This window comes from Nilaparvata lugens, chromosome 6 (assembly GCF_014356525.2).
Source record: "Nilaparvata lugens isolate BPH chromosome 6, ASM1435652v1, whole genome shotgun sequence".
NCBI lineage: Eukaryota > Metazoa > Arthropoda > Insecta > Hemiptera > Delphacidae > Nilaparvata > Nilaparvata lugens.
Genome location: NC_052509.1, coordinates 67,068,348 through 67,087,064, shown reverse-complemented (window position 1 = coordinate 67,087,064; position 18,717 = coordinate 67,068,348). Strand labels below are relative to the sequence as shown.

Genomic DNA, 18,717 nt, shown 5'->3' with positions numbered 1-18,717 from the left:
GATTTTGTTACTTTTTCTTATCGTTTGTAAGTATTGAGATGTGACCTGGTTTCCGTAATTTTAGTTATTCTAGTGGTTTGAATAAGCTCTTTTATTTCTATTGACATGTTTGCTGTACCTAGTTGTTCAAACTCACTGCCGGCGCACAAGTTTTCTTTGCCGGTAGTGCCATTTTGTAAGTTAGAATATTTATTCTATCAATCTGTATTATTTTATGGCAAATGAATGAATTGTTCTGTTCTGTTCTCCTCCAATTTTTTTAATGTATTGTGTATCCTTGAATCTATGGATGAATGAATAAATATGGTATCCTTCAGCCTTGTAATGGAATGATACTTCTTGAAAAACGTTTACACATAGGTATTATAATTTTAGGAGGTAAACCCCCAAACAATTAAACTGGCTTAGTCCCTGACTTAATCCTTCATCCACCACTGCTGCTATTATGCTTATATAGGAGCACAGAGGATCAAAATAAATCGATTAGAAATTTCATCGACATTAATTCATTTATTTTGAAATACATAACTCAATAATATTTTGACAATATACATTAATATTAATACAGTATTATTGTAGTAAATTAATTATACGTCGAGCCTGAAATAAGATTTTGATGTCCATAAAAAAATTTAGGTAAGATATGATTAACAGCATTTTTATTGACATCCCAGACAATATTTCAGTTTTTTTTTTTCGATTGAACACTTGCGAAGTATATGTGTAGCTTACCATGAAATTTATCATGGGACATTTCTTCCAAGTTTCTTTAATGACAGACTCGTGGTTCATGATTGTAGAATTATGTGAAATGAGTGAGATAAGGTGCACATAATTTTTACAGTCATAAAGTAGGGTTACCATGTGGTGTCATAGGTTCCATAGGATTCTTGCTGATCGATGTACTTGTATGGTTTCGGTACATAGTTGATGATCAGGTTCCATGGGACATCTGAAAAGAAGAGATCAGTCATAAGAGAAGTTTCCAATTAATCTTGAATCATATCTATTAGCTTTTCACAGTTTCAAAGTTTGAATAAGCCAATTTGCAATGAATGAGTGTAGTTAGTCAAAAAAATATTATCGACCTGAAGATGTCGATTTATTTTGTAATATTGTACCAAATAAATTATTCTCGATTTTTGATCGAGTACCTTAGTTACAAATTGAGTAAACTATAAGTACATAATTTGCTCTGGAGAGAAGCATATCTCTTGAAATCTTGTCAACCACTTATTGATTATATGTCTCTCATTCATAGGAAAGAGTTTGGTGAGAGTGCTTCTCCCAAAAGAGCGTTTATTATAAATAGGTGCTCAAAATTTTCAACAATCAATCGATTTGGATTAGTACAATATAATTATATTATACACTATATATATTGCTATATAATTTTTATTTTTTAAAGTTAATTTATTTTCTTCTCTTTTCAATTATTTAAACTCTGTTATTATTTTAAATAAGTAGATATTGTTTGAAATGTTTGTTTCTTTATCATATTATTTGTATATTTTCTGTATTGTTTTCTTGCGTAATATAGAGTTAAGTGTAAGAGAGGGCTGACTGCGCCCTAACTTCGCTCTCTAGGAAAAATAAAAGCAGTCATTTAATTCAATTCAATATAGTACAATTATTGACAGTCACAACATCAACAGAAATATTAAATAAAAATACTAAGAAATTGTCAAAAACCATAAATTTATTGATACTTAGAAAGACCGGTTTCGGTTGTACAATAAATCTGTGGTTTTTGACAATTTCTTAGTATTTTTATTTGATATGAATAATTACCACAATATCAACTTCTCAACTAAGCAAAAAGTCAACAGAAATAGACCACATCACTCTGGTGATCTTTGAAAAAGGGTTCATATAGTAGGCTATATCTGTTGACAATTTTATACCTTTTATATCTTGGACTCCAAATAAACAGTCAAATAATAGATCTAGTAAATTTTGAATGTGAGAGCTATCAATCTATGGTCTAGATTTTGCCAATATTATTATATTATTTATTTCATTTTTGTGAATGTCTGTTAAATTTTTTCGTGCCTCATCTAGTTGACTAAATCATGTATATTTGATGTTTTTGATGGACAATAAAAGATTTTATTTTTGTGAATTTCTGTTGAATTTTTTTGTGTCTCATCTAGTTGACAAGATCATGTATATTTGATTTGTTCAATGGACAATGGAAATATGTAGTCCATTCTAAAAAACTTTCTTATTCTTTCCCCATTGGAAAAAAAATACATTAGAGTACAGAATAAACACTTTAGAATAAATTTGTTAATGTCTCACAGATGGAAGTGTTATACTATGTAGTATTTTTCAAGCGACCAACTATAATACTAGTAGTGATATAATCTATTATAATAAGAGAGAGTAGGGTTGTGTATGTTCGTGTGTTCGTTTGTTCGCATCAAAACATGTCAACTTGTGGATTGTATACCGGAAAAACGGGAGTGATTTAGATCTCCAAATTTTGCACATAGATTCTAAAAATATCAATCTCGTGCACCTGGAAGCCCAAATTTTAATTTTCCTTCTACATTTTTCAGAATTAATGTTTGAAATTCATTAATGGTACATTCGATTTCATTAAAAAATAACCAAATCATATGGTCGAAATTAAAAAAGAAACATCTGTTTCTATATTGCTTTCTACCTGAAAAACATATTTGTTTTGAAACTTCGTTTTCCTGATGCAATGTTTAGGCCTACACGTGGCATGGATTATTAATTTTTCAGATATTTCGAGGCAAAGTGCTTAATAAACGTCTACAGTTTTAAGAAAGACCCTTGCGAAGCACGGGTTACCTGCTAGTTTTGAATATGAAGCTTCTTGTAGCTCAGAGAGAGTTGAATAAGTTTCTAATATATGAGGAATAGGTACTTCATTTATTGTTTGTTTATATACAAGAAATTTAGTGGTTTTTAAACGAATATATTGAGCAAGACTGCCAATATCAGCCATACTCAAAGCCTGACAGTTCCTAGTGTAATTTATTATATTATAGTGACAATTGTATAGTAAAAGTACCTATTGTAATTGTTATCTAGTGTAGTTTAGTGATAACAATAATTATTATCATTGTCGTGACAGTTGTATCAAGATACGAGATACAGGACGGTGATACGGATACGCGAGCACGTGATACGGAACGGTGGTGGAGATACGTCGTAATACGCAAACTGTGATACAGAGTCCTGGTATAAGATACAGACAGTGATAGTGTTGCATACTGTGTTAATAAACTGTAAATATTAGAGACTGTGTTTATAAGTGATTAATCTTTATATTGGCCATCTGTTTATATTGGCCTTGCAGTTATAGTATGCACTTTATTTCACTCTAAACTAAATAGATTAAACTATTGACTCACAAAATAACAGATAATTTACTCTTCTATACAGACAATTATTTAATCAACTAACAAGTATTCATGAATGCCTGTAGAAGAGTAAATTATCTGTTATTTTGTGAGTCAATAGTTTAATCTATTTAGTTTAGAGTGAAATAAAGTGCATATTATAACTGCAAGTGTTGTCAGCTCATTCTATGGTTTAAGATCCCACAAAAACTAGGTTTTGCAGAGGAAAATCCGTAACAATATTATAGTGACTTTTACTTTCCTTGCCCTATTACCATAGGTAAGGAAAGTATTGCTTTCCAAAAAAAATCAAGGTACCCCAATTTCTAATTTTTTATACGTTTCAAGGTCCCCTGAGTCCAAAAAAGTGGTTTTTGGGTATTGGTCTGTATGTGTGTGTGTGTGTGTGTTGTGTGTGTGTGTGTGTGTGTGTGTGTGTGTGTGTGTGTGTGTGTGTGTATGTGTGTCTTTGTACACGATATCTCGTCTCCCAATCAACAGAATGACTTTAAATTTGGAACTTAAGGTCCTTATACTATTAGTATCCGACACGAACAATTTCAATCAAATGCAAACCAAGATGGCAGCTAAAATGGCGAAAATGTTGCAAAAACAGGGTTTTTCGCGATTTTCTCGAAAACGGCTCCAACGATTTTGATCAAATTTATACCTTGAATAGTCATTGATAAGCGCTATCAACTGCTACACCTCCCATATCAGTAAAAATTTCAGGAGCTCCGCCTCATCTATACAAAGTTTGATTTTAGATTCCAAATTATCAGGCTCCAGATGCAATTAAAAAAAAACATTCAAGTGGAAAATATTGAGCATGAAAATCTCTACAATTAATGTTCAGTAACAGTTCCACCTAAAATTGAAAATAAGCTCGAAATTCGAGAAAATGGGATTATTTCAATTGCAAACTGTTGGGAGCTGTTGATTGTATTGAATCATTCACTATGAAGAGATAGCAGACCTCGTGGGATTATTTCAATTGCAAACTGTTGGCAACTGTTGATTCTATTGAATCATTCACTATGAAGAGATAGCAGACCTCGTGTGTCTTCAGCGTTATTGTCCTGTCACCAGCTGGCTCAGATAGTAGAGTTGTTGATAAGCGCGTGAACACTAGCGTCAGCTGATTAATTTTCATAACGGCAAGGAAAGTTGTGTGAGTGCGCCACACCAGATTATTACATTTTAACATGAAAATGACCTATCGTCGAAACTTGTCGTTAAAATATTTTAAAGTTTTAATAAAGGGTACCACAAGTTTTTATTAATTTGAACATATAAGTGAAGTGTTTTTATCATAGTGGTCTATTGACAATATCAGTGTCTTCTTATTCTCATTATGAAGAGAAATACCACATTATTTCCTTTATTTCCTTTATCTTTTATAAAGTCCGTAAAATATTAGACATTAAATTACTTAGGGTCCTTTACTTTGCCTATGTTCAATCGGTGCTGCAATATGGGTTAGTGGTATGGGGAGGAGCGTATGATGTTTTCATGAATAAAATTTTTACATTTCAAAAAATGATAATAAAAGCAATTCTTAAGGGCTTTTTCTAGTAGTGAAACATTTGACGAATTTAAAGTGATGACAGTAGGCCTACGTCAAATTTATATAAAGAAACTTCTCTATTATGCATGGATGAGGAAGGATGAATTTACAGTGAATAATAACGTTTCAATGTATAACCTGAGAGTTACATCTCATAACATTTATAATATCAACTATTCAGATTTGACAATAGTGCGAAGACAATTGGGGTATTTTAGCTCAAAAATAATAAATATCATGCCAAATGCATTGTCAGAATATCTTTCTAATAGGGGTAGACAGAGGGTGGAACAGATAAATAAGTGGGTGATACAAAAAGTTTCCTTTGACATCAGTCAAATATTATAATTATTAGTAATTTATTGTTAACTTCGATTTTTGTAGCTTTGATTATTAGTAAATAAAATTTTATATTGTCTAAACAGCTGATACTCTCACTCAGCGGTCAGGGTTTTGCCCTTGCTGGGTGGTGCCATGTAATTTCAATTTATTTGTAAAATAGCATAATATTATAATTTAGAATATTTCTTTTGTAAGTTTTTTATTTTGTATTTGTTTTTATGGGCAATAAAGATGTTTAATAAAAATTAATATTTCCTCCCATACAATCCAATGTTAATGATTATTATTATCTACTTAGAATTATAATTTGAGAATATTTTACCTGATCTAGCTCCCCACATCTCAGAGTGATGTATGGCGTCATAATGCCTCCTGTAGAAGTGCTCCCTGGTGTGATCAGCTCGGTACATGTTGACGTAATGGATGTTGGGCTCAGCCTTGGTGAAGATGTAGTCAATCGGCATGGTTTCCTGCCAGTAGCGGTCCAGTGACTTCCTATAGGTCCTTAGGGCTCTCTCGGCCCAGGTTTGTGCTTTCGGCGGCTCGGACTCCAGTCCTTTGAATTCAAATCAAATTAATAATCATTAAAAAAATAGGGGGATAATATTTTGAAGTTGCTTTCCATGACGAAACACTACTATATAATAACTCTGTTGTAGTTCATACACTGTGTTACTTGTAAATATTTGAAAAACACTTACTTTTGTTGGAGTATTGAGGAATGCATTTCACTCCTGAAGAGGAGCTTCATCAGCCTCAATCGGGCTGAATATTTACAAGTAACACAGAGTCAGAGCTACAACAGAGATAATATTTTCTTCTATGATTGAAATTGAGGTTACTATAGTTATTTTCTATGATTGAAATTGAATTAATTCTTCAAAATACAACAACAATATAGAGGAAGAAAGCGGCTCAGACTGCAGTCCTTAAAATTAAATTAGGATTTGAATTTGAATTTAATTTAAATCAAAGGGGCTTGAGATACTAATTATTGAGAAAACAATATCTTTATTAATATTTTCTATTATTTATATTTATATTCATTTATTCACAATCCAATCCTATTATTTTATACAGAATCAAAGCCACTGAATACACTGCCTTACATAATAATGCATATTGAAAAGAGTTCTTGGTGAAGAAAATTATTTTATGTGTAGTTGAGAAGTTGATATTGTGGTAATTATTCATATTGAATGAAAAAGACTCAGAAATTGTCAAAAAACCACTGATTTATTGATAATTAGAAAGACCGGTTTCGGTTATTACACCATTGTCAATCTCTGATAAACTCTGAGTTTATCCCTCTGAGTTTATCAGAGATTGACAATGGTGTAATAACCGAAACCGGTCTTTCTAATTATCAATAAATCAGTGGTTTTTTGACATTTTCTTAGTCTTTTTCATTGAAGAAAATTATATTACATCATCTGACGAATTAAATTGAACATTTTCCTTTCAAGTCCGGTGAGGAATCTCCATTTATGACAATCATTTTATCATATTACCTAAAATAGTTGAAGCATTTGAAAAAGATGAATTTAAAAATCAAGTGCTATTTTATTCTTATTATTGATTCATACAATAAGTACACCATCAAAATGATAGGAAAATAAAAAATAAGTTAACCTTGTGTTATTATTCCTCTCCTAAATCCAGATAAGCAGGTTACACATTTTGTTTTATAGTAGAGAATAGAAACTTACAAGTTATTTTACAATAATATGGCTAGTAGCTCTAAACCTCACTTATCATTACCTTCGTTAAATTATTGTTGTGAATGGTAATCAGTGCTCAAATTTCTCTTGATGAGGCACAGTAATGTGTTGTTGTGGGATTTCTCCATATTAAGGTGGAATAAAAAGATGTTGAATTATTCCACAAATGAATTTTGTGGAATAAAAATATGTTGAATTATTCCACAAATGAAGTTTGTGGAATAAAAAGATGTTGAATTATTCCACAAATGAATTTTGTGCAATTGACAACATCTTTTTATTCCACCTCAATATAGAGGAATTCCACAACATCTGTGTGCAAAGTGTTAATTTTATAAATCAAATCAAATTGTATCTTCAATAATTTGAAAATACAAGGGCACTAGTTATTTTCTATAATAATTATAATTATTGAAATTAAATTCATTCCCTAAAAAAACAACATCAGTTCAGAAGAAAAAACGTGGTTTGGACTTCAGTCCTTGAAAGGAAATAAAATTAAAAAATAAATTAAAACTAAAAATAATACAATAATAGTGATTATTTTCTACGGGAAAATTGGATTTAGCTTTGCCTCATCAAGAATAGAAAAGAATGGCTGCCTTTATTTTTACCTAGGAGGGCGGAGTTAGGGCGCAGCCGGCCCTCTCTTACACTCAACCCTCAAGAGAGATTCAAGCACAGATTATTACCATTACAACAATAATTTAACGAAGGTGTTGATAACTGAGGTTTAAAGCTACTAGCCATATTATTGTAAGATAACTTGTAAGTTTCTATTCTTTACTATAAAAAGAATGTGTAACCTGATGCTTATCTGAATTCAGGAGAGGAATAGCACAAGGTTACCTTATGTTTTCCCTTCCTATCATTTTGATGGTGTACTTTTTGTATGAACCAATAAATAATAAATAGCACTTGGTTTGAAAATTCATATCTCTCAAATGCTTCAACTGTTTTAGGTGATATGATAGAATGATTGTGACATAAATAGCGATTCCTCAACAGAGTTTTGAAAGGAAAATGCTCGATTTAATTCGTCAGATGATGTAATATAATTTTCTTTACCAAAAACTCTTTCCAATATGCATTATTATGTAAGCAAATAGGCAGTGCATTCAGTGGCTTGATTTTGTATGAAATAATATGTAGGATTGGATTGTGAATGAATGAATATAGAATTTATATTTAATATGAATTATACAAAATATTTATAAGTATTGTAGTGATAAATATTATGTATTTTTTCTCAATTAGTATCTCAATCCCTTTTTCACTTCATTATTTAGGGGTTGTTTGAAACAATATTTTTCCACCATTTCAGTTACATTTTTTGTGTACCTAGTTGAGAAGTTGATATTGTGGTAATTATTCATATTGAATGAAAAAGACTTGGAAATTGTCAAAAAACCACAGATTTATTGATACTTAGAAAGACCGGTTTCGGTTATTACACCATTGTCAATGACCGAAACCGGTCTTTCTAAGTATCAATAAATCTGTGTTTTTTGACAATTTCTTAGTCTTTTTCATTCAATATTTCAGTAACATATTGTAATATATTGTAATGTGATATGTATTTTTCCTACAGTTACGTTGAAAAGTGGTCATTCCTGCACTGATTACAGAACGCAAAGAATCACATTTCCGCTCTAGTGCGGGAAAAAATTTTTCTGCACTCCAGATTTGCAACATGGCAACGAAAAATAGTTGGTGGGTTATTTGGAGCACCAGTGCAGCAGAATCAAAATTAAGTTGGTAACACTCATAGTGAGGCCCACGTTATAATAATATCAAGGACATCGTGGACAACAGTGGATGACAGCGACAGCCACCACATGAGTGCCGCCTTCATCCATTTACTACATTATTATTCAATTTTATTTATTAATAATAAAATTACACAGAAAAACATTTGATGCATTTCAGGGAATTTTACCCATAATTACCCACTTTTCATATTCAATGGTAACTGTAGGAAAAATTTAATGTGAAATACGTGCGCAAAGTTCCTCTGCTGCACTCAACAAATCATTCCGCCCTCGCCTACGTGCCGTAATTTAATAGTACCTAATAAATAATAATAATAATAATAATAATAATAATAATAATAATAATAATAATAATAATAATATCGAGTGACCTAGCTGGCTCAGGTCTGGTGTCAGAGTTTTCAGTACCTAATAATAATAATAGTGAAAACAAAAGCTTACTGTATATTAATATGTGCCGTGCCGGGCGTGAACGTTTCTTTTCGGTGCAGCAAACTGTCACTTTGCGCACTAGTTGCACAAATAACTATTTTGGAAGAATACATTTCAATTTCTATTTGTCTCAAGCCTATCCTACCAGAGGGGCCTTGAGAAAAAATACATAAGGATGATAAATATTGATATACTTAATGGTGCATTGGAGAGGATCTAATGGATAAAAAGTTGAAATTTCCGATTTAGAATGATTTATGACATAGAACATGAAGAATTTCCGAAGCCTTCCACTTCTCCCGGGGTATCGTTTAGGCTTGAATGGAATAGGTCGCCCTAATTGAATACTTTTTAGCACGGAATAATGAATTAGAATGAATATTTTCTGCACCTTTGTTGCGTTTATCCATGAACTCGATATAATCGTCGTAGTAGTTCTTTCTGTAGTTGTACATATAGTTATATTGAAGGTACTTGGGCCTAACCCAGTGTCGGCAGATATACTTCTTCTTGGCACGTTGCTCGTCGAACCAGGGACCCTGTGAAAGAGATAAAAAAAAACAAATTCAATTATTGACAGATTTTTCACCTGATAATCATATTACTACTGTATGTAGTAGCTACATGAAGACTATTGTATGAGAAAATACAAACTATATTATATTAGAATCAGCTATTAGAATAGAAAATTACTTAAATATTAGCTTGTATTTTCTCATGCAAAAAATAATTGTAACAAGTACCGGTTGAATTAGAAATAACTATTAAGCAGAATAATTAGCGTTACTCCACATTTATCACATTCCAATATTGATTGATCAACAAAAATTAGGCAACACACTTGGAGAAGAAATAACCACTATAGAATGAGGTAAAAGCATAACATTTTTGACATTGGAAACCCACTTGCAGACTATAATAATTGTAAAAAATATTTAATATTCACTCACTGGCTGGATCATGTTTCCAAACAGTCACATTGATTGTTGACAATAAATCCCATGCGATTTGAAAGCATGGAAGTTAATATTTCACATTTTTCCAATAATTATTATAGCCTGCAACTCCTGCAAGTTGCCATTATTCCGGTGTTGAAACTTGATGAAACATATTGCAGTTGATAATGGATTGAGAAATTCAAGGGCAAAAGCTTAAACTCTCTTTCAAATGACATCGAATTTATTGATTGTATTAATTTAAAAAAATAAAATTGAAAGAAAACATGAGCAGTTTTCTCTATATTTTATTATTATTTAGTTTCAATGAAAGCTTTTGAAATTTAGATAGTGAATTTCTAATGTATAATATTTCTCTCCCTATCATTTTGATGATGTACTCATTGTATGAATCAATAGTGAATGAATAAAAAATAAATAATGAGTTAAGAAATTCGAGCGTGAAAGCTTACTCTCTTCTAAATGACATAAAATTTATTACCTAATTGTATTAATTTGAAGATATAAAAATGAAAGGAGACATAAGCATAAGAATAAGAATAAGAATGCTTTTTATTCCTTCAATGCACACATACAATGCTATCGGAAACGTCAGTCAACAATATAATACATAGTTTTAAGTTTTGAATTATACAGTGAAAGTTACAGCATTCCGTAAGGGGTGGAAATTTTAAGAAATTAGTATAGTTCCTAGTCTGTAGTAGGCTTTATTCTTTTTTTATGACAATGTACCTTAAATTGTTAGGGTAGTTATAATAATATAGGTAAAAGTCATATTATGAAGAAATTTAGGCCATACCGTATTTGTTTATTTTTGAGAGTCTGATAAGGTAATACAAACTCATCGTAATTCAGCTAATATGGATAGATTATAGAGTTGTGTACCTCAGTGTTATATTTCCTTGGGGGTGGTCCCTCTGGTTTGGGAGGCTCTGGAGGGGGAGCGGGTGCCTCTTCAGCTGGTGCCTCTTCTGAGCCCTCAGCGGGCACATCTTCTGGGGTGTCGTCTAGCATCCATGGTGCGTCTGGGTCAGCCATTCTTCAAGAACTGCCAAGTCTAGAAACATCAAAATAGTAGTAGTCATAATTTTGTAAAAATTTTATTGGAGTATAATAAAACATATCCTTCAAGAGCTACTAGAAATAAATTATTATTAAATCTGTATAGTGAGGTCCACGTTATAATGACAGTGTTTGATTAGCAATGGTATTGCTATCCTTGTCTATTATTCAACAAAGCAGATAGCGCTATCTCTTTCTAGCTTTGATCTGTTGCCAGATCGTCTTTTAAAAATGTAGAACTAATAATTAATTAACTAAATATTTTATCATAATTATGAAAATTCATTATGAAACTATTGAAAAATATAATTTCTTGCTTGATGAAATATAATCGATTATTTTAAACGAGAATGAGCAGTTAATATTACATCAATAAACCTGTATCAGCTACCGTCTATGGAACACATTGATAAGACAGAGGATCGGCAACATTTTTCTCCTATCTTACTCCACTGCTATTATAAAGTGGACCTCACTATGACTATGATAATAAATTATTATGGAATCTTTAGCTGCTAGTACTTCTTGAAAAAAAATTCAGCTTATTTACAAAAGTTGCAGGAAAGAGATGAAACTCCAATTTGTCACGCAACTGAGTGAATAAGTGAAATGTGAATAGATAAACGAACATTATATTAAATTTCATCAGCAGTTATAATTAAGAGACAAAAACGTATAACAAAATAGAAGACTTATTTTTGTACAAGAGATGCCGCAGAACAGAGCTGGAATTCGTATGGTACTAGCCTATTTCTTCTTTATTGATTGATACAATAAGTACATCAACGTAATGATAGGGAGAGAAAAAATAAGGTAACCTTGTGCTATTCCTCTCCCAAATTTAGATAAGGTTACACATAGTCTGAAATAGATTAAGTCTTGTAGTTGTTCACTTCACAAAATTATTTTCAGTTCTCAATTATTTTTACTCTGCAACTGAATGAACACAAACTTCCTTTAGCAGTATAGCCTAATAATGAGAGAAAAAAACGTGGTTCATCAAAATTTAATCTACACTATAATGTAACGATTGCAGAGATTACAATATTATTTTCCAATTAATTTATCAACTTAATTGGAATAAATTCAATAATTTCAAAACAAGCCGGTCATAACATCATTAACAATGTTTACAACAAACTAATGACAGAAGTACGCTATAAGTGATTTTAGCCTATTTTCGTTGATCTTGACCTTCCAAAATAAGTCTTCACCTGATAATCTCCAATGATATTATCACTATTGTATTTTCATAGACCTAACTTTGAAGTGAAAAAACACTCACATTGGTGTGGCAAAATTGGTGCCCCACACCAAAGAATTTTAGTGATTTTTCACTTCAAATTTAGGTATATGGAAATACAATAGTAATAATATTAGTGAAAACTAGATGGATAACCAACAGCGAATGATATCATGTTCCATAATATATTCTATAATTCTCTTTTTTTTTCTTCAAAAGACTATTTAATTGGTCCAACATTTTTCCCACTTAATAAACTTCAAGAGGGATTGATAGAGCAGAATATCTTCACCCATGGCGAAAATGTTGTCAAAAACAGGGTTTTTCGTGATTTCCTAGGAAACAGCTCCAACGATTTTGATCAAATTCATACCTAAAATAGTCATCGATAAGCTCTATCAACTGCTACAAGTCCCATATCTGTAAAAATTTCAGGAGCTCCGCCCCATCAATGCAGGTAGATTCCCAATTATCAGGCTTCAGATACAATTGAAACGAAAAAAATCAAGTGGAGTAGATTGAGCATGAAAATCTCTACAATTAATGTTCAGTAACATTTCCACCTAAAATTGAAAATAAGCTTTAAAATCGAGAAAATGTGATTATTCAGTTGCAAATTATTGTTGATTCTATTAAATCATTCACTATGAAGAGACAGGAGACCTCATGTGTGTCTCCAGGGTTATTTCCCTGTCACCAGCTGGCTCAAATCTTTGAATTGAGATGCGCGGGAACACTAGCGTCAGCTGATCAATTTTCATAATGGCAAGGAAAGTTGTGTGAGTGCGCCACACCAGATTTTTTTTTCTTCAAAAGACTATTCAATTGGTCCAACATTTTTTCCCACTTAATAAACTTCAAGAGGGATTGATAGAGCAGAATATCTTCACCCGATCAATTTGGATTTGGCATGCAGTTGAGTATAATATACTCAATATTATCATAGTCAGTTGACAGCAGGCATGTTTGGCAAACTGAGTAGCTGAGTGATGTGTAGCTCTTTACAGAGGAAACAGAAGATGCCAAAACAAAAGTGGATTAAAAGCTTCATGAAATGACAGAGGTGATGAAATAAAACTCTTTTCATAATGAAAGGAAGTTGTTTTTTTTTTCTTTAGGGCTACTTTTAATATGAAAAAAAATATATCTCAGTATCCTTTTTGAATCATTCCGTCATGACATGTTTCGGCTTGCACTAATGTCATTTTTTGATGTCATTTGTCAAGTGGAAATAAATTGGAAGGAAGTTGCTTTTTCTATCATTGGAATGATGAGATAATGTCAAAGTGTCATTCATCATGGTATGGTTCCAAACCCATGAGACAAGACAAATTAAAACAGAATACGAATTATTATGGGTAATTTTGGCTAGCATATTCTGAGCAACTGAAGAAATTTATAATATTTTGAATCACAAATAATTTGATCATCATCGTTTTTATCTCTGAAAGGTTTTGGGCAATGTTCCACAATATCTGAATATTTTTAAATATGAGTTTTTCTTGTACATTCAATTATACTCCATTAGAAACTATTCTATTTGTCTATCTTTATCTTCTTATTAAATTAATGTTATCTTTGGTGTAGGCTATTTACAATATCTTTCCACCTACCTCATGGTACAATACCATATTTGCTATAATGTAGGCTAAATATTTTGGTATATCAATGATTGGATCACAATAATGGATATGTGAATATTAAGCAAAGCGTTACTCTTGTAGGATGATTCCAAAAAATTGTATAATAGATAAGTATTTATAATTATTGGTATTTGAATGATTGAATAAAAATCAAAAGAAAAAGCAAAAAGATAATGAATACTGAGCAAAGATTTACTCTTGCAGGGAAATTCCAGAAAATTGTATACGGTAAACAGAATTGTGTGATTTTTTTCTCTTGTAATTGAGATCTCTGGAGAAATAAATTTAAATTTTGAATTTAATTCCTCATTATTCTCATAAAAATAATGTGTAGTGGGAGTCCGCAATGATATCAGATCAATATGCTAAGATGTAAGCTACCGGTATGGCATTATCAGTTTCAAAATAACGTTCAATTATTCAAATTATTTAATTTTGAACCTAATAATTTACAATAGATTTCATACTCTACCTATATCATTAATATTATAGATAGCTTGAGATCGGCAGGTTCTATGACACTGGGACAGTTAATTTTTTTAGGATCTTATAGGCCTAAGCTTTGACAAGTCAGCATACCAGTAAAATGAGTAATAGGCTACCAAATACAGTAACGTACTCAAAAAATAATGTGATATAATGTAACAATCTATTGGATAGATAGTTGGATATAAGTACGATTTTGGATGATGATGGAATAAATCAACCAGGTAAATTCCTGCTGTGTACATTGTCAGTGATTGTTTTTTTTTATCCGTTCATTGTACAAAACACTTTCATCATAATATAGATGAAAATATATAAATTTGAGTAACCTTTTGAATTATTTTGTCACGACATTTTCATTTTAATGGCATTAGTAGCCGAATTTAAAAGGTACTCAGATTTATATCTTATTTATATTAGAAGTAGCCCTAAAGAAAAAAGACAATAATAATATAGTTATGACATTGATTGATTGATTTGTTGTCTTTATTAGGGCGGAGTTAGGACTCCTGGTCCTCTCTACCACACAACCCTAAAACATTGGAGGAAGAACTAGGCTGAGCCTGTACTATTTCTCTCTAATAATTATCAATCAATAAAAGGTTGATTAAATGATCGATCTAACACTTTTCTAAGCTACTTTCTAATTGATCTTCATTTGATGTGAGAGAGGTTTTGGCAGCCAGTTTGACAATGGCAGATGCAGCAATGTTGACATTTAAGAATGTGTTTTCAATAGCAGACATTCTCGAAATGCATTTGCGACTTGGATGCACCTCACAGCTTGTTTTAGAAGTTGGGTATCCTTGACCTAAATTTATCACAGCTAGTTGGGTCTGGCATTGAGGCTATTCATCTATCAATCATTGATTTCATAGCAGGTATCGTAAATCAAGTGATATATTATCAGAAATGGAGAGATTTCAATTTGAATAGATGATATTATTATTCCATCCCAGATTGAAAAGGTAGGGGAGTCGCATGAACTGATTTAACACCCTCTATAATAAAAAGTCATCTATCCATATGAACTTGGATATCTGAAAGTAGGCCTACTTAAAAAGCAGAAGTGGCTGTGATTTGTCATTCAACACAATGGCCTATAAAATATATGGCATATGATAGTTTCATTTTTTGTCATCACTAGATCATTTTATTCATTTTTTCTCTGTCATGTAACCCATGTCAGAAGTATTTATCAAACATGAAAAAGACATTTACAATATGCAAAAAAGTATTTTAAATACTTTGATTAATTTCCTTAAACTATCGTTTAGCATCCCACTATAGAGTCTATGTGTGGAGATGCATTCTCATTTGAGACTAACAAATAGCTCTATTTTCTCAAATCCTCCACTTATGTGGTAATATAAAATGTATAAATGTGCTGATATGAAAATTATATTTATTTAGAAAGAATAACTGACAATAATATTGACAGTATTGTGTATTATCTTTATTTATGTATTGTTAATGTAATTCTGTTAGAAATTTTACTGTAATGACAAGGTCTATAGTGTACTGTATGTATTTTCTGGCTGTAATAAAAGCATTGAATCATTTACAATATTCGAATATGGGTAAAAACAGAAAAATGTGCAGGGGATAAAAAATATGTCATAATAAAAAATGATGTGCTAGTATGAAAATTATATTCATTTACAAAGAATTACTGGTAATGTAACCTTATAACAGCATTATTTTATTTAAGACATGACTAGCAAAACACTTGAAAATTAGCCTATATTATATATGCAGAAGGTCTATCATCTCTTTTGCTTTATAAAATCCTAAATATTACAGAATCTGAATAATAATTTATCCTCATTGTCAAAACAGTACCATTGGAAATGCTCATATATTATCGACCAATCAATTACAGTGGAAATACAAACTTATTATTTTCAAAGAGTAGTGCATTATTTCTTTGTAAAATAATTGAATATTTTCAAAGAATTATACATGTTTCACACCATGGAAAAATGATAGTAAATAGAGAACTATGAAATATTTCTTCTATGATTCTACTTATAAGAGTAGTTTTCACTACTGCTACTACACTGTATTTACCATAACAGAACAAAATATTCTTTATTTGAGATAATAAGAATTTTAATTAATGAGTTAGTTTGAAGATAGGCCTACTGTTTTTTCTTTTAAATTCTGCATCATTTTCTACTGTTCAATCAAATTTATAGTTCATGTTGAAATTTTAATTAATATTTGAATGTAATTCATTTATTGTAGCATTCAAGAATATTGATTGAGACTTCAATGGATGGAGAAAATGTATCCATTGATTTTCTTTCATTATTCTATTATTATAGAAAATTGACCCCAAATAATGGGAAAAAGGCAAGGGAGAAGAAAAAGATTCCATTATTATAAAAAATGAATGATCAGCTACCGGTATAGTCCTAAGTAGAATCATCTGATAGATCGGTATTCTTTGAGAAACCCTGATGATTTCCACAACAATAATTAATTTAGATATCTTGGAATTTTCATTGATTATTACTATGTAAGGAAGGTCTTTCTTCCAATGCTACATTCTGTCAGTTTTGATCCTTTTATTCTTGTTTGTTTGCTGGTGTAGGAACAATAGCAAAATACTGGATCAAATTGAAGGAAAATATCACTCTACTGTTCCACTTATAACTCCACATTCAACCAATAACAGTCTTCTGCTCCACTAGTAACTTCACATTCAAACAACAAAAGTATGTTATACAAACTAATGGCTGAAGAAAATCACAGACAAATTATTATATCGGTACTTCTTATCCAAGTACCTATAAATTATGAATACCGTATACCGTATACAAATTTAAAAAAAGATTATTGGTCGACTGCCCCACAAATACATCCTCATCCAACCATTTTTCATATATGAAGCACACAAAACTGAGTGCAGGAGGAGATCATATATAAATAGGCTACCCTTCTTATTTTAGTTGAAATAAAATATAAGTCGAGATATATTCAAAAATAATCAAATGTTACAGAGGGAGCACAAACCGATTACAGAAGAGAATCACAAGAAAATATTTCTTATTCAAGTGAAAATTATTAATATATCAATTCAAAAGATATAATCACAGATTTACATACAGCGTTGCGTCGACCAGTCACAAGGGGAGGCTAGCTGGGGGTCCCTGCCGATTGCTCGCTGTTCGCGACTGACCACTGATCACAGTTCGTCGAAAATCGGAGACAACTGTCAACCAACCACTCCAAACAATCACTTAGTCCGTTGCTCGGAAAATGCCAACTGAATTATCGGATTGGTGTCCCCTGCTGGGAAACTTCGCCAGAAATATTATGATTTTGGGGAGGGGGAAAACTGAGGTTATTAGAATGTGAGGTTGGGATGGAGAGGGGAAATGTGTGATGAAGATGAGGAGGGGCAAGTTTGAGGTAATTGAAATAGGAGGTGGGGGATGAAGAGGGGAAATGAGAGATGAAGATGGAGGGTGAATGTGAGGTTTTTCAGATGTGAGGGGACGATGAAGAGGGGGGTGTGAGGTGAAGATAAAGAGGGGAAGTATGAGGTTTTTTTGGAGGAAGAGAGGTGGCGACAAAGAGGGGAAATATGAGGTTATTTTTCAGAGGTGGTGGGAGAGAGAATCGATCAACCTCGACGATTATCGATCAATTCAAGACTATTGTTTGATCAGATTTTAAACTAGGATTAGATTTAGATTTAGATGTCAATTGTATAGGTCCTTGTAGCTTGAAGCAGTCCACTCCCAAAATGGATACTGCGTGTCAATTCAACGACATAGCTGTTGGTCTGCCAACTGGTGCGAAAAAAAAATAAATTGCAAAGGCCCAATCGGCCTCCATTTTGTCGGTCACATCTATCAAATAGGATGCATTTGATCAAGTACGAGGTTTTCGAAAATCATTAGACGGCATTAAGCTGGCACCGAAAATTCCCACTTTACTCATTTTTGGCGGACGTCGAAAATGCTATAGTTGAGTCACCAAGGGCATGTAGAAATCGGGATCTGAAAAGATTACAAAATGAGAGTTTTCTTACATTTTCAATTTTTTTCACAATGATAAGTTATTAGTCTTCTTCTATGTTGTTTTCCATCACGAGCTGCTTATATTATT

At 31.8% G+C, this 18,717-nt stretch overlaps 1 protein-coding gene across 1 annotated transcript; it reads right to left on the bottom strand.

The window, feature by feature from the left end:
• Positions 1–490: 490 nt before the first annotated feature.
• Positions 491–18,264, bottom strand: LOC111054905 (flightin). Its single transcript, XM_039431772.1, has 5 exons — positions 17,710–18,264; positions 11,050–11,221; positions 9,600–9,747; positions 5,606–5,839; positions 491–952 (listed from the first exon to the last, which is right to left on the bottom strand). Exons 2-5 carry the CDS (start codon positions 11,200–11,202, stop codon positions 858–860), a joined length of 630 nt encoding a protein of 209 aa, XP_039287706.1. The 5' UTR covers positions 11,203–11,221; positions 17,710–18,264; the 3' UTR covers positions 491–857.
• Between the last annotated feature and the right edge of the window lie 453 nt (positions 18,265–18,717).